General features: G+C 42.1%; 2 protein-coding genes across 3 annotated transcripts in view; both read right to left on the reverse strand.

Annotated features, from left to right (window-relative positions):
* PPP1R16B (protein phosphatase 1 regulatory subunit 16B) overlaps positions 1-8,238 on the reverse strand; it is a 153,061-nt gene extending 144,823 nt beyond the window's left edge. Inside the window, exon 1 of the mRNA XM_053715126.1 lies at positions 8,111-8,238. The gene's annotated coding sequence lies outside the window, so the exon portion shown is untranslated. The remainder of the gene's footprint in view (positions 1-8,110) is intronic.
* Positions 8,239-9,029: 791 nt separating this feature from the next.
* Positions 9,030-15,684, reverse strand: LOC128661045 (uncharacterized). 2 transcript variants are annotated; one of them, XM_053715310.1, is made up of 3 exons: positions 15,330-15,684; positions 14,219-14,354; positions 9,030-9,446 (listed from the first exon to the last, which is right to left on the reverse strand). In XM_053715310.1, exons 1-3 carry the CDS (start codon positions 15,549-15,551, stop codon positions 9,430-9,432), a joined length of 375 nt encoding a protein of 124 aa, XP_053571285.1. In that variant the 5' UTR covers positions 15,552-15,684; the 3' UTR covers positions 9,030-9,429. The 2 variants fall into 2 exon arrangements, with proteins under 2 accessions (XP_053571285.1, XP_053571208.1); XM_053715233.1 differs by lacking the exon at positions 9,030-9,446 and having other exon boundaries at positions 11,706-14,354.
* Positions 15,685-16,419: the final 735 nt, after the last annotated feature.

Consider the following 16,419-nt stretch of genomic DNA (forward strand, 5'->3'; position numbering starts at 1 on the left):
AGCAAATCATACAGCACCTGACACCTGGGAAGAAGGCTATGGCTGGTTAACCATCGATGTTAAAGCATTATATTCATCCATTCCGCATGATCGAGGTCTGGAGTCCATTGCCTTCTTCCTCAGGAGATCCACTACCTATGATACACCTTTCATCAGGTTTGTTCTAAAAATAACAGAATATCTTTTGACACATAAATTTTTTTTGAATTTGAGCAGGTATTCTATCTCCAGAGATGTGGCACGGCTATGGGGGAGAAATTCGCCCCCTCATACGCCAACCTATACATGGGTTGGTGGGAGCTGTGCCACATTTTTGGAGATAGAAATAAATTCAAGGACAATATTGTCTATTATCGTCGTTATATAGACGACCTGCTCATTGTCTGGAAAGGCAACAAAGAGGAAGCACAGGATTTTGTAAATAGTTTGAACATAAACAATGCCAACCTCCAATTCACATATGAATATGGGGAGTCCAAGATAAATTACTTGGATATAACTCTCCTAGGAGAAAAGGATGAAAAAGTGAGGGTTGAACTCTCTACAAAACCGATTACAGGGAATACCCTGCTGCACGCTAAGAGCAGCCATCCCAAGCAGGTATTCAGATCTGTTCTCAAGGGACAATTCACTAGAGTGAAGAGAAATTGTTCCAGAGACATTGAATATTTCAAGCATGAGAAAGAGTTGTCTAAGAAATTCTTAGAGAGAGGGTACCATAAACAAGAAATAGACAGAGTACGTAAGGAAATAATGGATAGAGACAGAATGAACCTTTTGGAGGATAAAGTAAGGCCCACAATAAATGATATTGGTTGCAAACAGATAACGTTTATCACGCAATATAGCAAACAGTACAATCAAATCTGCAACATCATACGCAAAAATCTTACAATGCTAAAAGCAGACGATGACTTGGCACAGGTGGTGTCACAAGGATGTAGATTTGCTTTTAGGAGAGGAAAGACACTAGGGAATCACCTAGCACCTACACAACTAAAAAAAGACACAACCAGGGACTCTTCTTGGTTAAGATTTAAAGGGGTATACAAATGCAGCTATGGAAACTGCATAGCTTGCAAACATGTAAAAATGGGGAATGTCTTTAAGAGTGCATACACAGGTGAAGTTTTTTCACATAGAGCACTTTTTAATTGCAGATCCTCGTATGCAATTTATATACTAAACTGCGACCTATGCAATATTCAATATACAGGCCTAACGACCCGCCAAGTTAGGACCAGGATTAGGGAACATATAAGCGACATCAAACAAGGTAAATTAACAACAGCATTAGTTAGTCATTTCAAAGACAAACATAATCAAGATCCCCTATCCCTCTCATGGACTATTGCAGAAGTGGTACACACTGACAATAGAGGAGGGGATAGGGAAGCTCTCCTTTCTAAGAGAGAAATTTTCTGGATACACAGGTTAAACACCAGAGTTCCCAATGGGTTCAACTCTGAATTTGATTTAATAAATTACTGTTGTTGACCTGTGTGTCCAAAGAAAATATGCTGTTCATTCATTTAGCTTATTATATGAATATATGATAAGTAATGTAAATAGGTCTGAACCTCCTCTGAAATTTAAGAATTTGGTGCTTCAAAATATCTCAAGCTGGGCTTTTAATCTCTTTTACATATGTGAGGGTATGGGTTATAATGGATAGCAAATGACTAGGGATATAAAAATATAAAATAGGTATTTCTATCTAACATTCTGAAAGTAAAGTGAACTTAACACCAAGATATGATATAAGGTCATACACATCACACAGTATACATATACCCATATACCCACATCCACATGTTAGATAAACCAGGCTGTCAATATAGGAGATGAGCACTAGGACCGTGAAGTGTTATACTTATAATTTAACTTATAGTGCTGTTAGTGATTTGGCAACCGAGCAGAACAGGCAAGACATAGGAGTGATCATATGATTTGGTAAGTGGATGTGTGTCTGTCACATGGTACAATTTTTAACCAATGATTTAATGTTATATGGTTTAAATACAAGTTTGGTAGAGATACCCTTCAGCTACAATTACGGCAATAGCCGAAACGCGTCAGCGTTAGGGTACATGTAGTATCACCATCCACTTTGTTGTTGCCTGAAGGGTTTGAAGTTGTAAACCCGTTTACTTCCATGTTATTTTATCACCCAATAAAGGAACGTATATAATTGTTCAAGCTGGTGCCTGCTGCTTCATTATTTGATTGGTTTCTTCTTTTATACCCTTTCTTGCCAGCCACGCTGTGGAGTACTTGGACGCATGTGATGGAGCATTGTCCTGCATGAAAATCATGTTTTTCTTGAAGGATGCAGACTTCTTCCTGTACCACTGCTTGAAGAAGGTGTCTTCCAGAAACTGGCAGTAGGACTGGGAGTTGAGCTTGACTCCATCCTCAACTCGAAAAGGCCCCACAAGCTCATCTTTGATGATACCAGCCCAAACCAGTACTCCACCTCCACCTTGCTGGCGTCTGAATCGGACTGGAGCTCTCTGCCCTTTACCAATCCAGCCACGGGCCCATCCATCTGGCCCATCAAGACTCACTCTCATTTCATCAGTCCATAAAACCTTAGAAAAATCAGTCTTGAGATATTTCTTGGCCCATTCTTGACGTTTCAGCTTGTGTGTCTTGTTCAGTGGTGGTCGTCTTTCAGCCTTTCTTACCTTGGCCATGTCTCTGAGTATTGCACACCTTGTGCTTTTGGGCACTCCAGTGATGTTGCAGCTCTGAAATATGGCCAAACTGGTGGCAAGTGGCATCTTGGCAGCTGCACGCTTGACTTTTCTCAGTTCATGGGCAGTTATTTTGCGCCTTGGTTTTTCTACACGCTTCTTGCGACCCTGTTGACTATTTTGAATGAAACGCTTGATTGTTCGATGATCACGCTTCAGAAGCTTTGCAATTTTAAGAGTGCTGCATCCCTCTGCAAGATATCTCACTATTTTTTACTTTTCTGAGCCTGTCAAGTCCTTCTTTTGACCCATTTTGCCAAAGGAAAGGAAGTTGCCTAATAATTATGCACACCTGATATAGGGTGTTGATGTCATTAGACCACACCCCTTCTCATTACAGAGATGCACATCACCTAATATGATTAATTGGTAGTAGGCTTTCGAGCCTATACAGCTTGGAGTAAGACAACATGCATAAAGAGGATGATGTGGTCAAAATACTCATTTGCCTAATAATTCTGCACTCCCTGTACATGCATGTTCACACAAAATCCATCTCTCTCACATACGTGCACACAGTGAAGTCAAACTACAGCACTTTACTGAAAGCAAAAATAATGTTATTTGTTCACAATAAATCCGTTTTTAAATGTCAACCTTCCATTAAAACCTTTCTTTACACAAAAAACAAAAAAACACTCCATAAAGTGTGTGTGTGTATTGACTTAGGCCTGTATCTAGAATAGACTGAGCCTTTCTACTCCTATGCTTTATTTATTTTTGCCAAATATGAGCTATAATTCTAGGGCTGTGGGGGTTTGAGGGGCAGTAGATTTTGAAGTGCCTAGTGCAGCACAAAAACTAAATACATCACTGGTTTATGCCTCTCATTAATGTGCTCACATTCAGTCTCTCTCTTGCAGGTGCTCTGAGTTACTTGCTTTTAGATCTGGCTATTCATCAATATGTTACAGCATATTATATATATAAAGATATATATTCTGTACTTAGCATGACAAAGAGATACAAGGGGCTCTGTAACTGGACATAATTATCTAAGCTAGAAGTAGCATTAATTAAAAGGAGTTTTGTTGTGCCTCTGTTATGTTTCCTGTAGAGTTCAGTGAATGTTTGTAGTTCTCATCTTGTATAATAATCCGGCCTGCGCTCCTCCCCACTCACTACATATGCTCATTCAAATACGCTCACGCTCATTATGCCACATTTACACCCACTCACCCCTACACCTTGTCCTACTCCCACACTAAGCAGCTTTTTGCACTGCTCGTGATATGAATGGGGTTATTGAGATGGGGGATGTTATTGATACTAATCACTGTGTATTCAGCAAATCAGAGTATCGATGCAGGAAGTTTTATCACCCCAATGTACATCTCTCTTTCCTGCTTAGTTTTTTTTTTCTTCTAACGCCTCTGCTGCTGTGACCACACAGGATATGCCCCAGAGCTATCTGCACCAAGCACACTGGTCTCCCCACTGTTCATAACTAATTAAATTGTAGTGGTAAAATGATATGCTATAATTCATATGTAATTTTTCCACTTCTTGCTGTTGAAATCTATGTGTTTAACACCTACAAAGGGGTTTAAAAACATAGATGAAGTCCTGAATAGGAGATGCAGAGAACTGCTGGTCCCAAGCATGAAACAGCTAGTGAGTCAATAGGCAGTGGCAGTCGCACAAACCCTCCAGTAACTGGCTGTGTTCTGCTTGGGATGAGCAAAGCTTGTGGCTCCCAATAAGAACTTTAACTATGCATTTGCAGGGGTTAGATACACAGTGTACCATAATTAGTAGTGGGGAGTAACATGCTCTAACAAATCAGGGCATGCCATTTTTACATTGCAATGTCCCTTTAAGGATGCCATTGCCACTGTGTAAGTTTGTTCTTCAGCAGGTATAGAAATCTTAAAGGGGTGTTAAATGCTTAGGTATATAGCAACAATTTATCAATACATTGCAAATCAAAATCATAAAATGATTTAACAGTATTTTAAACTACTATTTTAAGATTTTCAGATCATTTCATATCTCTTGATCAGGCCTGTTTCTAGACCCTAATATATGGGGGTGCTGAAAGATGACGGATCAAGGGTACAGAGTTTAACAGGTGGGGAGTACTTCTTATACCTATGTTTTTATCCCCTTTCAGTCCTTTGCTGCTCAAATTCAGCTCAGCTGGTACTTTGAGGGCACAATATTTAATAGACAAACCTCTAAAATCTGCCACTGTTCTAGAGCAGGGTTCTTCACACTTTTTTTCTCAAGACCCAGTACAATGATATCATACCACAAACCTTTGTGATTTTTATGCTTGGTCTGAACATTTCTGAAGTAATATACAAAATAGCTGCAATTTTTGGCAAAGTGATTATGTGTATGTAAAATGTAATAACACACACTATACTCTCAAAAAATACACACACACTCATACAACACACACACCACACACTCTTATATAACACACAATCTCATAACACACACACTCATACAACACACACACCACACACTCTTATATAACACACAATCTCATAACACACACACTCATACAACACACACACCACACACTCTTATATAACACACAATCTCATAACACACACCACACACTCTCATATAACACACAATCTCATAACACACACACTCATACAACACACACACCACACACTCTTATATAACACACAATCTCATAACACACACACTCATACAACACACACACCACGCACTCTTATATAACACACAATCTCATAACACACACACTCATACAACACACACACCACACACTCTTATATAACACACAATCTCATAACACACACCACACAATCTCATAACACACACACACCACACACTCTCATATAACACACAATCTCATAACACACACACTCATACAACACACAATCTCATAATACACACACACTCATACAACACACACACCACACACACTCATAACACACACCACACACTCAATCTCATATATAACACACCTACTCACATATATAACACACACACTGTCCTTAAACACCTACATATGTCACAACCCAGTAAGCATAGTGTTGCAATCCATTATTGGGTCCTGTGGTTTGAAGAACCCTACTCTAGGGTTTAGCTTGTCTCTTTGCAGCAGCCAGTTAAGGCCAAATGAAAATGAGCCCGGTATTTGAGCAGTCACTAAAAAGTACCATTCAGGGTAAATTATATGAATAGAAGGAAAAGCAAATAGTTAATTTGCATCAGATTCCTTATACTTGTTATAATGATTTAATCCATTGAAACATTGTAAGGGGTAGATTCACTAAAAGCTCTCTCCAGCCTCTCAAACAAAGTATTCTTTGAAACCCACTCACTAAAGAATGGAGGGATGTGTAAGCCTTAGTGATTGGGTTCTATAGAATAACTGGTGGAAAATCAATAATTATGATGCTTCCTCAACAACAAAAATATTTAAACCCTAATATATTTCTATTATCTATGAGTATGATTATATCCTTAAAGGGACACTGAACCCAATTTTTTTTCTTTTGTGATTCAGATAGAGCATGATATTTTAAGCAACTTTCTAATTTACTCCTATTAACAAATTTTCTTCATTCTCTTGGTATCTTTATTTGAAATGCAAGAATGTAAGTTTAGATGCCGGCCCATTTTTGGTGAATAACCTGGGTTGTCCTTGCTGATTGGTGGATAAATGCATCCACCAATAAAAAAAAGTGCTGTCCAAAGTTCTGAACGAAAAAAAAGCTTAGATGCCTCCTTTTTCAAATAAAGATAGCAAGAGAAAGAAGAAACATTGATAATAGGAGTAAATTTGAAAGTTGCTTAAAATTGCCTCTGAATCACAAAAGAAAAAATATGGGTTCAGTGTCCCTTTAATAGTACTAGTAGTACTGAAACAGAAAAGAGAGCACCTACCTAATAGTAGAGTGTGCTGCTCTGCTTCAGTATATATCTGAATAAGAATATTAGGCATAAAACAGAATGAGGTCTGCAATGTACACACCGACAAGTCAGGGCAAATAAGTGCAGTGACTGCAAGGTGTGTGGGGTAGAGTGGCACTAGCAGGCAGCATACAAAGGGCTCACTGAGAAGTTAATGAATAGAATACTAGCAATGGCTGAAGGGCAGGGTGTAGGGGCACTGACAGAGCAGTTCATAGAACAGTACAGGGGGATAAGACAGGAAGGAAATGTATTGAGTATTGTGTGTGTGTTCTGCACAGAAATAATAGATATGATGCAGAACAGGATGGAAAGTGTGTGTTTGGTGATAACCCACTACTAGCACTACACCAAATTGAGATTTAATGACAGCTGTGTTCAGGGTCAATGCATGAACAATAGAGGTGGATACATAAGGTTAACCCTTCATTACCAGAATTACTTGCATAAGAACTGTCAAGGAGTAAATATCACTTTAACTCCTGGCACCCTTCTTGCCTCCTTATCTGGCTACAGTGAGAGTAACAACAAAGATTAGATGACTAGAAACTTAATCTGCAAAAAAAACTGTAAATCTACAATAAATTCTCAGCTTCACAAAAGATTTATATAAGCCTTTAACCACCTGTAGCACTCCATACAATGGGTTAACCCAACACAATGCTTCTAAGGAATACATAGGACAAGGGTAGTGCTTGAGTGGGGCAAATAAAAACCCTTTCTTGCCTATGGGCCTGCAATGTGATAGTCTGCAGCACGTGTTCGTTCAATTGACACAGAAGATGCACAGGTCAGGTACCTATGCCCATTTATTCATTATGAGACAAACTGAGTGGGAATACATACATATATATATATATATATATATATATATATATATATATATATATACACATACATACATACATATATATATATACACATATATACACACACACATATTATATATATATATATATATATATATATATATATATATATATACACACAGTCACGTGTGTGTGTGTGTAAAATACAGGCATACATATGTGTGTGTATAATATATATATATATATTTTTTATTCTCACACACATATAAATACATATTTTGCATAAAAACCTAGTAGGATAATAAAAAAGGAAGAGTATACATTAATGTGTCTTTATATATACACATTCATACCTACACACACACAAACATACGATAAATACAAACACCTATCCAATTAGGCACACATGTGCATTAAATATAGGAATATACATACAGAAGACAGAACCTACATAAAACAGCAGGTAGATCCCCATGCATATGCTAACACACATTAGCAGATGGATTATATATATATATATATATACACGAACACATAGATCATCAGGCATAGGCTGTACTTACAATGAAGAGAAAAAGGTATACATTTAGACATCAGACAACCTAAACTGACTTCCCTGCATATTCACACATTTCACGTTACATTTAGTACCTGTGTATATGTCACTGTTGACAGCCCAGGGACCAGCAAAGAAGAGCGCAGAAACCACCACAGAAATGAGCGCAGCCAGTGCCTTGAGACCAGTGCAGACAGAGCGCAGAAACCAGCACAGACAGAGCTTGTAGTCTCTGCAGGGTATTGAGGAGGCGTCTGCTGCAGATTCTGCTCCCTGTGAGGAGGGGGAGCAAGTGTAAAACCAGCCTTGTTATACTGTAACACTCCTCCTACAGCACTAACGCACTGCTACTCACATGAACAGCACACTTCTCTGTCACCTCTGTTTTTTCAGATTTATTTTCTTCATGATGCTACTGGCATACTAAGAAATTCATGTGACACCCTGATTTATTTCTGTATGTCAAAAATGAGTAAAGTGAAAATGAGATTGTTCTATTAACGCACTTCTATATGCAGTATGGTACCTCTGTGCTCAAATATAATGGCAAATACTGCATTAGCGCATGGTTACAACCCTTTACAGATTATTCACTGTCTCTCTCATAACCAAGTTTAAATTATTTTTTTCCAAGGTTTGCCTTTATTTTCTGACACATCACACAGCATCCCAACACTCACTGATCTACACACATTAAGGTCTTAGAGGCTCCATTTAGCTTCCATATACTTTCCACCCAAATGACACACCTTTTGAACACCACCATCTATTACCACCTCTGCCATTCTGGCAACCTGAAATAATGACGCAACACAGGAGTTTGGCTAAATATGGAAAGGTCACATTTAATAATTTAATTTAAATTCAAAAAATTTCTCACTGGGTAATAACATACCCTGGGTAATAACATACCCTGGGTAATAACATACCCTGGGTAATAACATACCCTTAATCAACATAACACTCAAAAATGCGTCAGCATTTGCATAACCTGAACTTGGATCCCACGTGTCAGGGGGGGGGGACCACAAACCCCCCCTGTGGCAGAGCAAAAGGGGAGGAGCGAACCTGCAGCATATACCAGCCTTTAGCTAGACCACCGAATCACGACTTAGACTGGGTATGCTACAGGATCCCCTCCGCCCCTCGCAAGCCCTGCCTACGTGCCAGATCCCGATTTCACCGCAACAACTTATCAATTTTTCTCTTATATGGCTGCTTGCTTATCTTAACGCTTTCGGCTAGCATAGACCGCTCGAGTCACCCGCTAGCTTCCAGCTGCAGCTCTCTCGATTCCCTTTATTAGGGGGCACAGGCGGTCTTACTGCGATCCAACTAAGTAGCTGACATCGTGCCCCTAACCATGCCAATTTCTCTCGATATCTCTGGTTGTGACCTCTCCGCGTAGTTGTCCTTACTGCTCTCTTGAATCTAGGGAGGGTGGGAGGGAAACAAAAAAGGTTAGTACTAAAGCCACTTCCTGTTGTTCCCCCTATATGTACCTTTTCCAACCCCCCTTTCCTATCTCTTGCTTTTCAGTCCCTCCTCTCCTTCTTATCTTATACTTCCCTATTTTCTAACCTAACTCCTTCCCCCCCCCCTCTCCCTTCCCCCTTGCCCTTCCAGCCAGGAGCCCAGCCCTTATGTCGCTCCGTTCATATTCAATCCCTGCGCTATTTTTAAGGTCTTAGAGGCTCCATTTAGCTTCCATATACTTTCCACCCAAATGACACACCTTTTGAACACCACCATCTATTACCACCTCTGCCATTCTGGCAACCTGAAATAATGACGCAACACAGGAGTTTGGCTAAATATGGAAAGGTCACATTTAATAATTTAATTTAAATTCAAAAAATTTCTCACTGGGTAATAACATACCCTGGGTAATAACATACCCTGGGTAATAACATACCCTGGGTAATAACATACCCTTAATCAACATAACACTCAAAAATGCGTCAGCATTTGCATAACCTGAACTTGGATCCCACGTGTCAGGGGGGGGGGACCACAAACCCCCCCTGTGGCAGAGCAAAAGGGGAGGAGCGAACCTGCAGCATATACCAGCCTTTAGCTAGACCACCGAATCACGACTTAGACTGGGTATGCTACAGGATCCCCTCCGCCCCTCGCAAGCCCTGCCTACGTGCCAGATCCCGATTTCACCGCCAACAAAGAATACTCTTTCTGCCAAACACCTTTAAACTTTTCCCGTGACCTTTCCTTACCTTGATCATTTCCTCCAACATTCTCCTGATGTCCTCCAAAAACTGGTCATTACCGGCCTCGTTCAGGTGAACTCCGTCGCGCCTGAATATCTCTTCCCTTTTTGCCGCCAACAATGGGTGCTCCAGCACCGCTCCACCTATCCCCCTGACTGCTTTTGCCGCTACCAAATTAATCTTCCTCCTTGCTCTGTAGCCCGCTCTCTGCGTGTCAGTGTTCCTCCAAACCAACCTTGATATTATGTTTGACCATACTATCTTTACTCCTTGCCATGTTATCGCCAACCACCCCATTACACTTTTTATACTTTCTTCCAGTTCCCTCAGAGGGTATGCTCCAATATCATTCCCTCCTAAATGTATTATCATTACGTCCGGGCGCCCCCATCTCTGCCTTGCCTGCTGTATTGTGCTTACCAACTCTTCCCACCTCATTCCTCTCTTTCCTATCCACCTAACACTGGCTTCGGTGTATCTAAATCCCAAATGTGTCCCTTTTGCCAATGTCGCAGCCCTAACTTGCGCCCAGTATACGTATGAATGCCCTACCACCCATATCCTTAGTGCTCTTCCTGTAACAAATCACAAAGAAAATTGGAGAATTAAATTCATTCCGGTTGGCGCCATGACTTCGCATCCCTAATCGCAATCAAACGCCCCCTTTTGGCCTGATGTAGGACTTGTATGCTGCTGATTTCCACCTTCCCATTTTTTTAATCTGCTCGATCGAACATCCTCTAGATGCCGCACTGGTTGCTGCCCCTATTCTGAATGAGTGCGGCGCATAGTATGCATCTGACCAACCCAGTCTTTCTACCGTTCTTTCCAATACCTTCCTAAACTGAAAACCCGTGACGCCGGATCCGTCCCTATGCCTAACAAATTGCGGGCCCTCTGCCCTTGCTGTTAGCTCATAATCCCTTACTGCTGCCACCGGGCAAGTCGCGCCACCTGTCCTCCCCATTGACACCCATACCCCTTTTCCTTCCGTATCTGTTTTTGATTTCCGAATTAAAACTAGCACTGCTCGCACGCCCCATTTCACATCTTCTCGCCTTACACCACCGCCCACGTCTTTCCTATTCCTCGCCAGCAGTTCCCCTATGCGCAATGCCCCATGGAAAGCCAAAGAGAAAGCTACCCTGAATACCAATGCCTCATCGTCATTGAAACATACTTTGCTGAGCACTGCTAACATTTCCGCCAACCTATCCTCTGTTATCGGCTCCCTTCTATCGCCTTGCTTCTTCTCTCCTACGCTCCACCCCTTGAATACTTTCCTTACCACAAATCTCTTTGTTATATCCTTTCTCCCATATAACTGCGAAAAATACGACACCCCCGCCAGTACTGTGCCCAACTGCCCTTTCTTCACCCCCCCTTGCTTCAATACCCATAGCCATTCTAGAAAAACCGTTTCTTCCTCGCGACCTCTAATCTTGTTAAATTCGCACCACCGCTCCCAATACTTCTTGTATACGGCCCACGTTTTTGGCGCCACGGACTTCTCTACCATCTCCCTGATTCCGTCTATTTGTTGCCAATCTGCCAAAGAAGAACAGGGCAGGGTTCACCTTCCTTCCTTGCCCTTGGAGCCACCTTCCTAAATATTTCCCATTTAAACCTTGACAGTGCGTCTGCTACAATATTCCTGTACCCTGGTATATGCTGTGCTTTAAAACAAATATTGTGCTTAAGGCACTTTAATACAAAATATCTCAAATACTTAATAACCGGGTTAGATGATGACGACAAATTATTCATTACATCCACTACTGCCTTATTATCGGACCAACAGATGATTCTTTTGTTCTCTAATACATGGCCCCACAGCTCTATCGCTACTATAATGGGAAACAATTCAAGCAAAGTCATGTTCTTTATCCACCCTTTTTCCTTCCAATCTGCGGGCCATTCGCCCGCGCTCCATCTACCTTGCAAATACGCTCCAAACCCCGCACTGCCTGCTGCATCTGTGAACAACTCCAATTCTTCCACTGACCTTGCCTCTTCCCATATCCTGATACCATTAAATTCATCTAAAAATGCCTCCCACACTCTGAGGTCTTCCTTCATTTCCTTATTGACGCGCACCATATGCTCGGGCAGCTTTGCCCCTTTTGTCCCCATTTCCAACCTTCTTTTAAATAATCTACCCACCGGTATTACCCGGCACGCAAAATTCAAAACCCCCAGCAATCTCTGCATTTCTCTAAGAGTCACCTTATTCCTTTTCAACATCGTTTTTATCATATGTCTCGCCTTCTCAATCTTATCCGCAGGGAGCTCGCATTGCCCCTTTGCGGAATCTATCATGATACCCAGGAAAACCAGCCTCGTACCCGGCCCCTCCGACTTTTCCGCTGCTACTGGCACTCCCAACTGTTTGAACATTGCCTCTAGCTCTTCCTTCCAGATTCTACATTCCCCTGTCTCTTTCCTGCCTACCACCAAAAAATCATCTAAGTAGTGAGACATACTCTCACATCCTGTTTTTTCTGTAAACAACCAATGCAAAAATGAACTAAACTTTTCAAAAACTGAACAAGAAACCGAACACCCCATGGGCAAACACTTATCTATGTAATAATCACCATCAAACTTACAACCCATTAAATTAAAACTAGCTGTGTTCAAAGGCAATAACCTAAAAGCAGATTCCACATCTATCTTTGCCATCAACGCCCCTTTTCCAAGCCGTTTCACTATTCTTACCGCACTATCAAATGATTGATATTGCACTGAAGAATCCAACTTGTCAATTGCGTCGTTGACTGAATTCCCCCTGGGGTAGGACAGGTGCTGTATCATCCTGTATTTACCCTTCTCTTTCTTGGGAACTACTCCCAGGGGGGACACAATCAAGTCAGCACACGGCTTCTCTTTGAATGGCCCTGCCATTCTCCCCAATTTAACCTCCTTCCTCAATTTTTCCGCTAGTACTCCTGGAAATTCTGCTGCAGATTTTAAATTTCTCGCCTGCATAGCCCCTTTAACTTCTGTTTTAACTGGGACCACAAAACCTACACGCAAACCGTTTGTTAACAAAATCCTTTCCTCTTTCAGCGGGTACATTGCCAATTCCTCAATGATCCTATCTACCCTCAGCGGTGTTTTGGCCATTACCCGCCATTCCTCCTCCGCTACCGTTGCCCCCGTGCCCTCGAAAGGAAAACTTGCTATTGTTATTGGCATTACCCTTCCTACAATCCACTCCTGGGTGCGCTCCGCCACAATGCCTACATGCGTGCTTATATTTACATGAATTCCCCCTGTCGCACCTCTTGTCATTAAACGCCCAGCATTCCTTTGCCTCTGTTCTGAATGTTTTCCCTTGCCCTATGGGCCTACCTTGTGCTTCAGGGACCTTCATCACCCTCGTCCATGTATCTAGTATTTTTACCCCAAAATCCTTCCTACCTTTACCTCCCAATTGTATATTTCCTTTCCTAAATTCCCTATCATAATCCTTCCATGCGAAACCCCCGTATGTGGTGTAGCATTCCGCTATTAAATGTATGTATCTCAGCACCCCTTTCATCTTATCTGGATTGGCCGTTAGAAAACATTCTGCATATATGACCATCCCTTTCACCCATTCTGGAAATGTCTGCTTTGCCCTTCTCCCCCTTCCCTCATTAGATTTGACCGCCAAAGCTTCCCTAGTCATTTCAAACACATCCACATACCGTCCTCTCTGCGCTTTCCTAACAACCTTCGCTTTTAAATGTGTGGGAAGGGGTAAGAGCTTGGTCGCTGCTACTTCATCGTCTAAATTCACCACATTATCACTGCTGTCCCCGTCCTCATACCCTTCCTTCACCACCTTATTTTTCTCTTGCTTAGCATATAACTTTCTTACAATTTTCAAGATTTTTCTATGCCCCCTCCCATTACGCTTATCATCCTCAAAGTCATCATCCGTGGAACTATCTGACGAAGATTCACTACTGTCACTATAATACATTTGCTTACCGTGTTTCTTATGGCTCACACGATGCCCGTCTTGTCCTTCCTTGTCTGCTGCCGCCATTCCCTGCGGCCCTGTCGTGCTCCCTTCGACCTCTTTGTCACCTGCTCCATTGTTCACTTTACCCACTTTGTCTCTCTTCTGCAACATATTCATATTTACATTAGTACCATCCCCCCCTTTTCTTTGAACCTGTTTCACAGACATGTGCTCTGCCCTCTTACTGCTGCGCCCCCCATTCCCTGTATCCCTAATGCTCCTTTCATCCTCCCCTTCTTCCTCTACCCTCACATATGTATACCCCTCCGTATCCCTAATCATCCTGGGGCGCTCCACACTATTCTCTTCTAACCTGACCCTTTTTGCTGCCCTCCTGCTATTCGCCCCTCTTCTGTACACTTCACAGTACTTTTTCCTTTCTTTACCCCTTGCTCTAGCTCTGTCCTGGCCTTCCCACTCCTCCCCTGACTCGCATGTGTGTGTGCCTGGACCACCGGGTCCCCAGCAATCTGCCTCCGCATTCCTTAATTCCTCCCTCCTTCTTGGTTCCCTGCTCGTCTTCCCACCCGCACCGCTTGATACCTTGTGCTTATTTCCCCTTCCCGGCGACTGACGCCCTCTCTCCACTACCCCTGCTGCAACGGAATCATCCCTTTCGCACCGTGCGGCCCCCGCCCCCCCCTTCATGATGACGTCATCACGTAGCGCACGCCGTATCGGCGTGCGCATGCGCATATCGCGCTCACTGACTGGGGAAGAAGGGGGGGAGGGGGAGGAAGGGGGTATACTGCTGCGCCTATGGCGGCCACTCGCGCCCGCAACTGCGCCTCTACCAGACCGCTCACTGCTAAGCCAGACCCTGCCCCTGGACTGTCTGCCGCCTGCTCTACTACTATGGCCCTCATCTTCTAGGCCCCAATTACGCCGCCGCGCGCCCTGCTTGCTGCCCCCTAGAGGCGCCATTGCTTGCCGCCGCCTGCACCCCATACTGCCCCCCTGGCCTAAGGGAATCTCCGGACTGCTGGACCGGTCCGTTTCACTAAATAACGCCACTTCCCCCATACTCACATCAGAATTGGCCCCCTCCTCTGCCTCAGCCCTGTCTTTCATACTCACGTTACCCTCTTGCATCCGCTCTCTCTCAGGGGGGGTTACCGCTGCCTTCTGCTCCAAGACCGTCTCCTGCTTCTTCTGTTTCTCTCCCTGCCTTTTTTCCAGGAGCTTCAATCTCTTCTGAGCCCGGATTGCTCTCGTCTTCCAGAGGGTCTCATCATCTGTAAGGAACCGTTTGGGAATTCTCCTGCTTCTGGCCGTCATCTTCAGCAACTTCTTCTGCATCAGCTACAAGCAGCTCCTGAAACAAAAAAGGTTAGTACTAAAGCCACTTCCTGTTGTTCCCCCTATATGTACCTTTTCCAACCCCCCTTTCCTATCTCTTGCTTTTCAGTCCCTCCTCTCCTTCTTATCTTATACTTCCCTATTTTCTAACCTAACTCCTTCCCCCCCCCCCTCTCCCTTCCCCCTTGCCCTTCCAGCCAGGAGCCCAGCCCTTATGTCGCTCCGTTCATATTCAATCCCTGCGCTATTTTATTTATAATGTATGTACACTGCTGCATATACAGCTATGCATATCACACAATTATGTAAATCTATAGTAATAGGTGTATGTATAACACACACACACACACACACACACACACACACATATATATATATATATATATATATATATATATATAAAACAGGCATATACACATATGTACACAAAGATGTTTTGTATAAATTCATAATTGCTGTTATATATTATTCAGTATATATATATATATATATATATATATATATATATATATATATATATATATATATATATATATATATACGTACCTCTGAGATATTGTGGGTTCGGTTCCAGACCACCGCAATAAAGCGAATATAGCAATAAAGTGAGTCACACTAATTTTTTTTTATTTCCCAATGCAGATAAAAGTTACAGTTTCACTATACTGTAGTCTAATTATTGTGCAATAGCATTATGTCTAAAAAAAAACAATGTATATACCTTAATTAAAAGCGACTTTATTGCTAATAAAAAATGCTAACCATTATCTAAGCCTTCAGTGAGTCATAATCTTTTTGCTAGTGTTGTGTGTATATATATATATATATATATATATATATATATATATATATGTGTGTATATATATAT

Source organism: Bombina bombina, chromosome 1, assembly GCF_027579735.1.
Source record: "Bombina bombina isolate aBomBom1 chromosome 1, aBomBom1.pri, whole genome shotgun sequence".
Taxonomy (NCBI): domain Eukaryota; kingdom Metazoa; phylum Chordata; class Amphibia; order Anura; family Bombinatoridae; genus Bombina; species Bombina bombina.

Excerpts from the sequence above, each read along its gene's own strand:
- LOC128661045 (XM_053715233.1), bottom strand. The coding sequence starts at position 15,551 with ATGCAGAAGAAGTTGCTGAAGATGACGGCCAGAAGCAGGAGAATTCCC. Across the intron at positions 14,355-15,329 it reads AGCGGATGCAAGAGGGTAAC|AAGAGAGACAAAGTGGGTAA; the intron begins GTGAGTATGAAA and ends AATATGTTGCAG.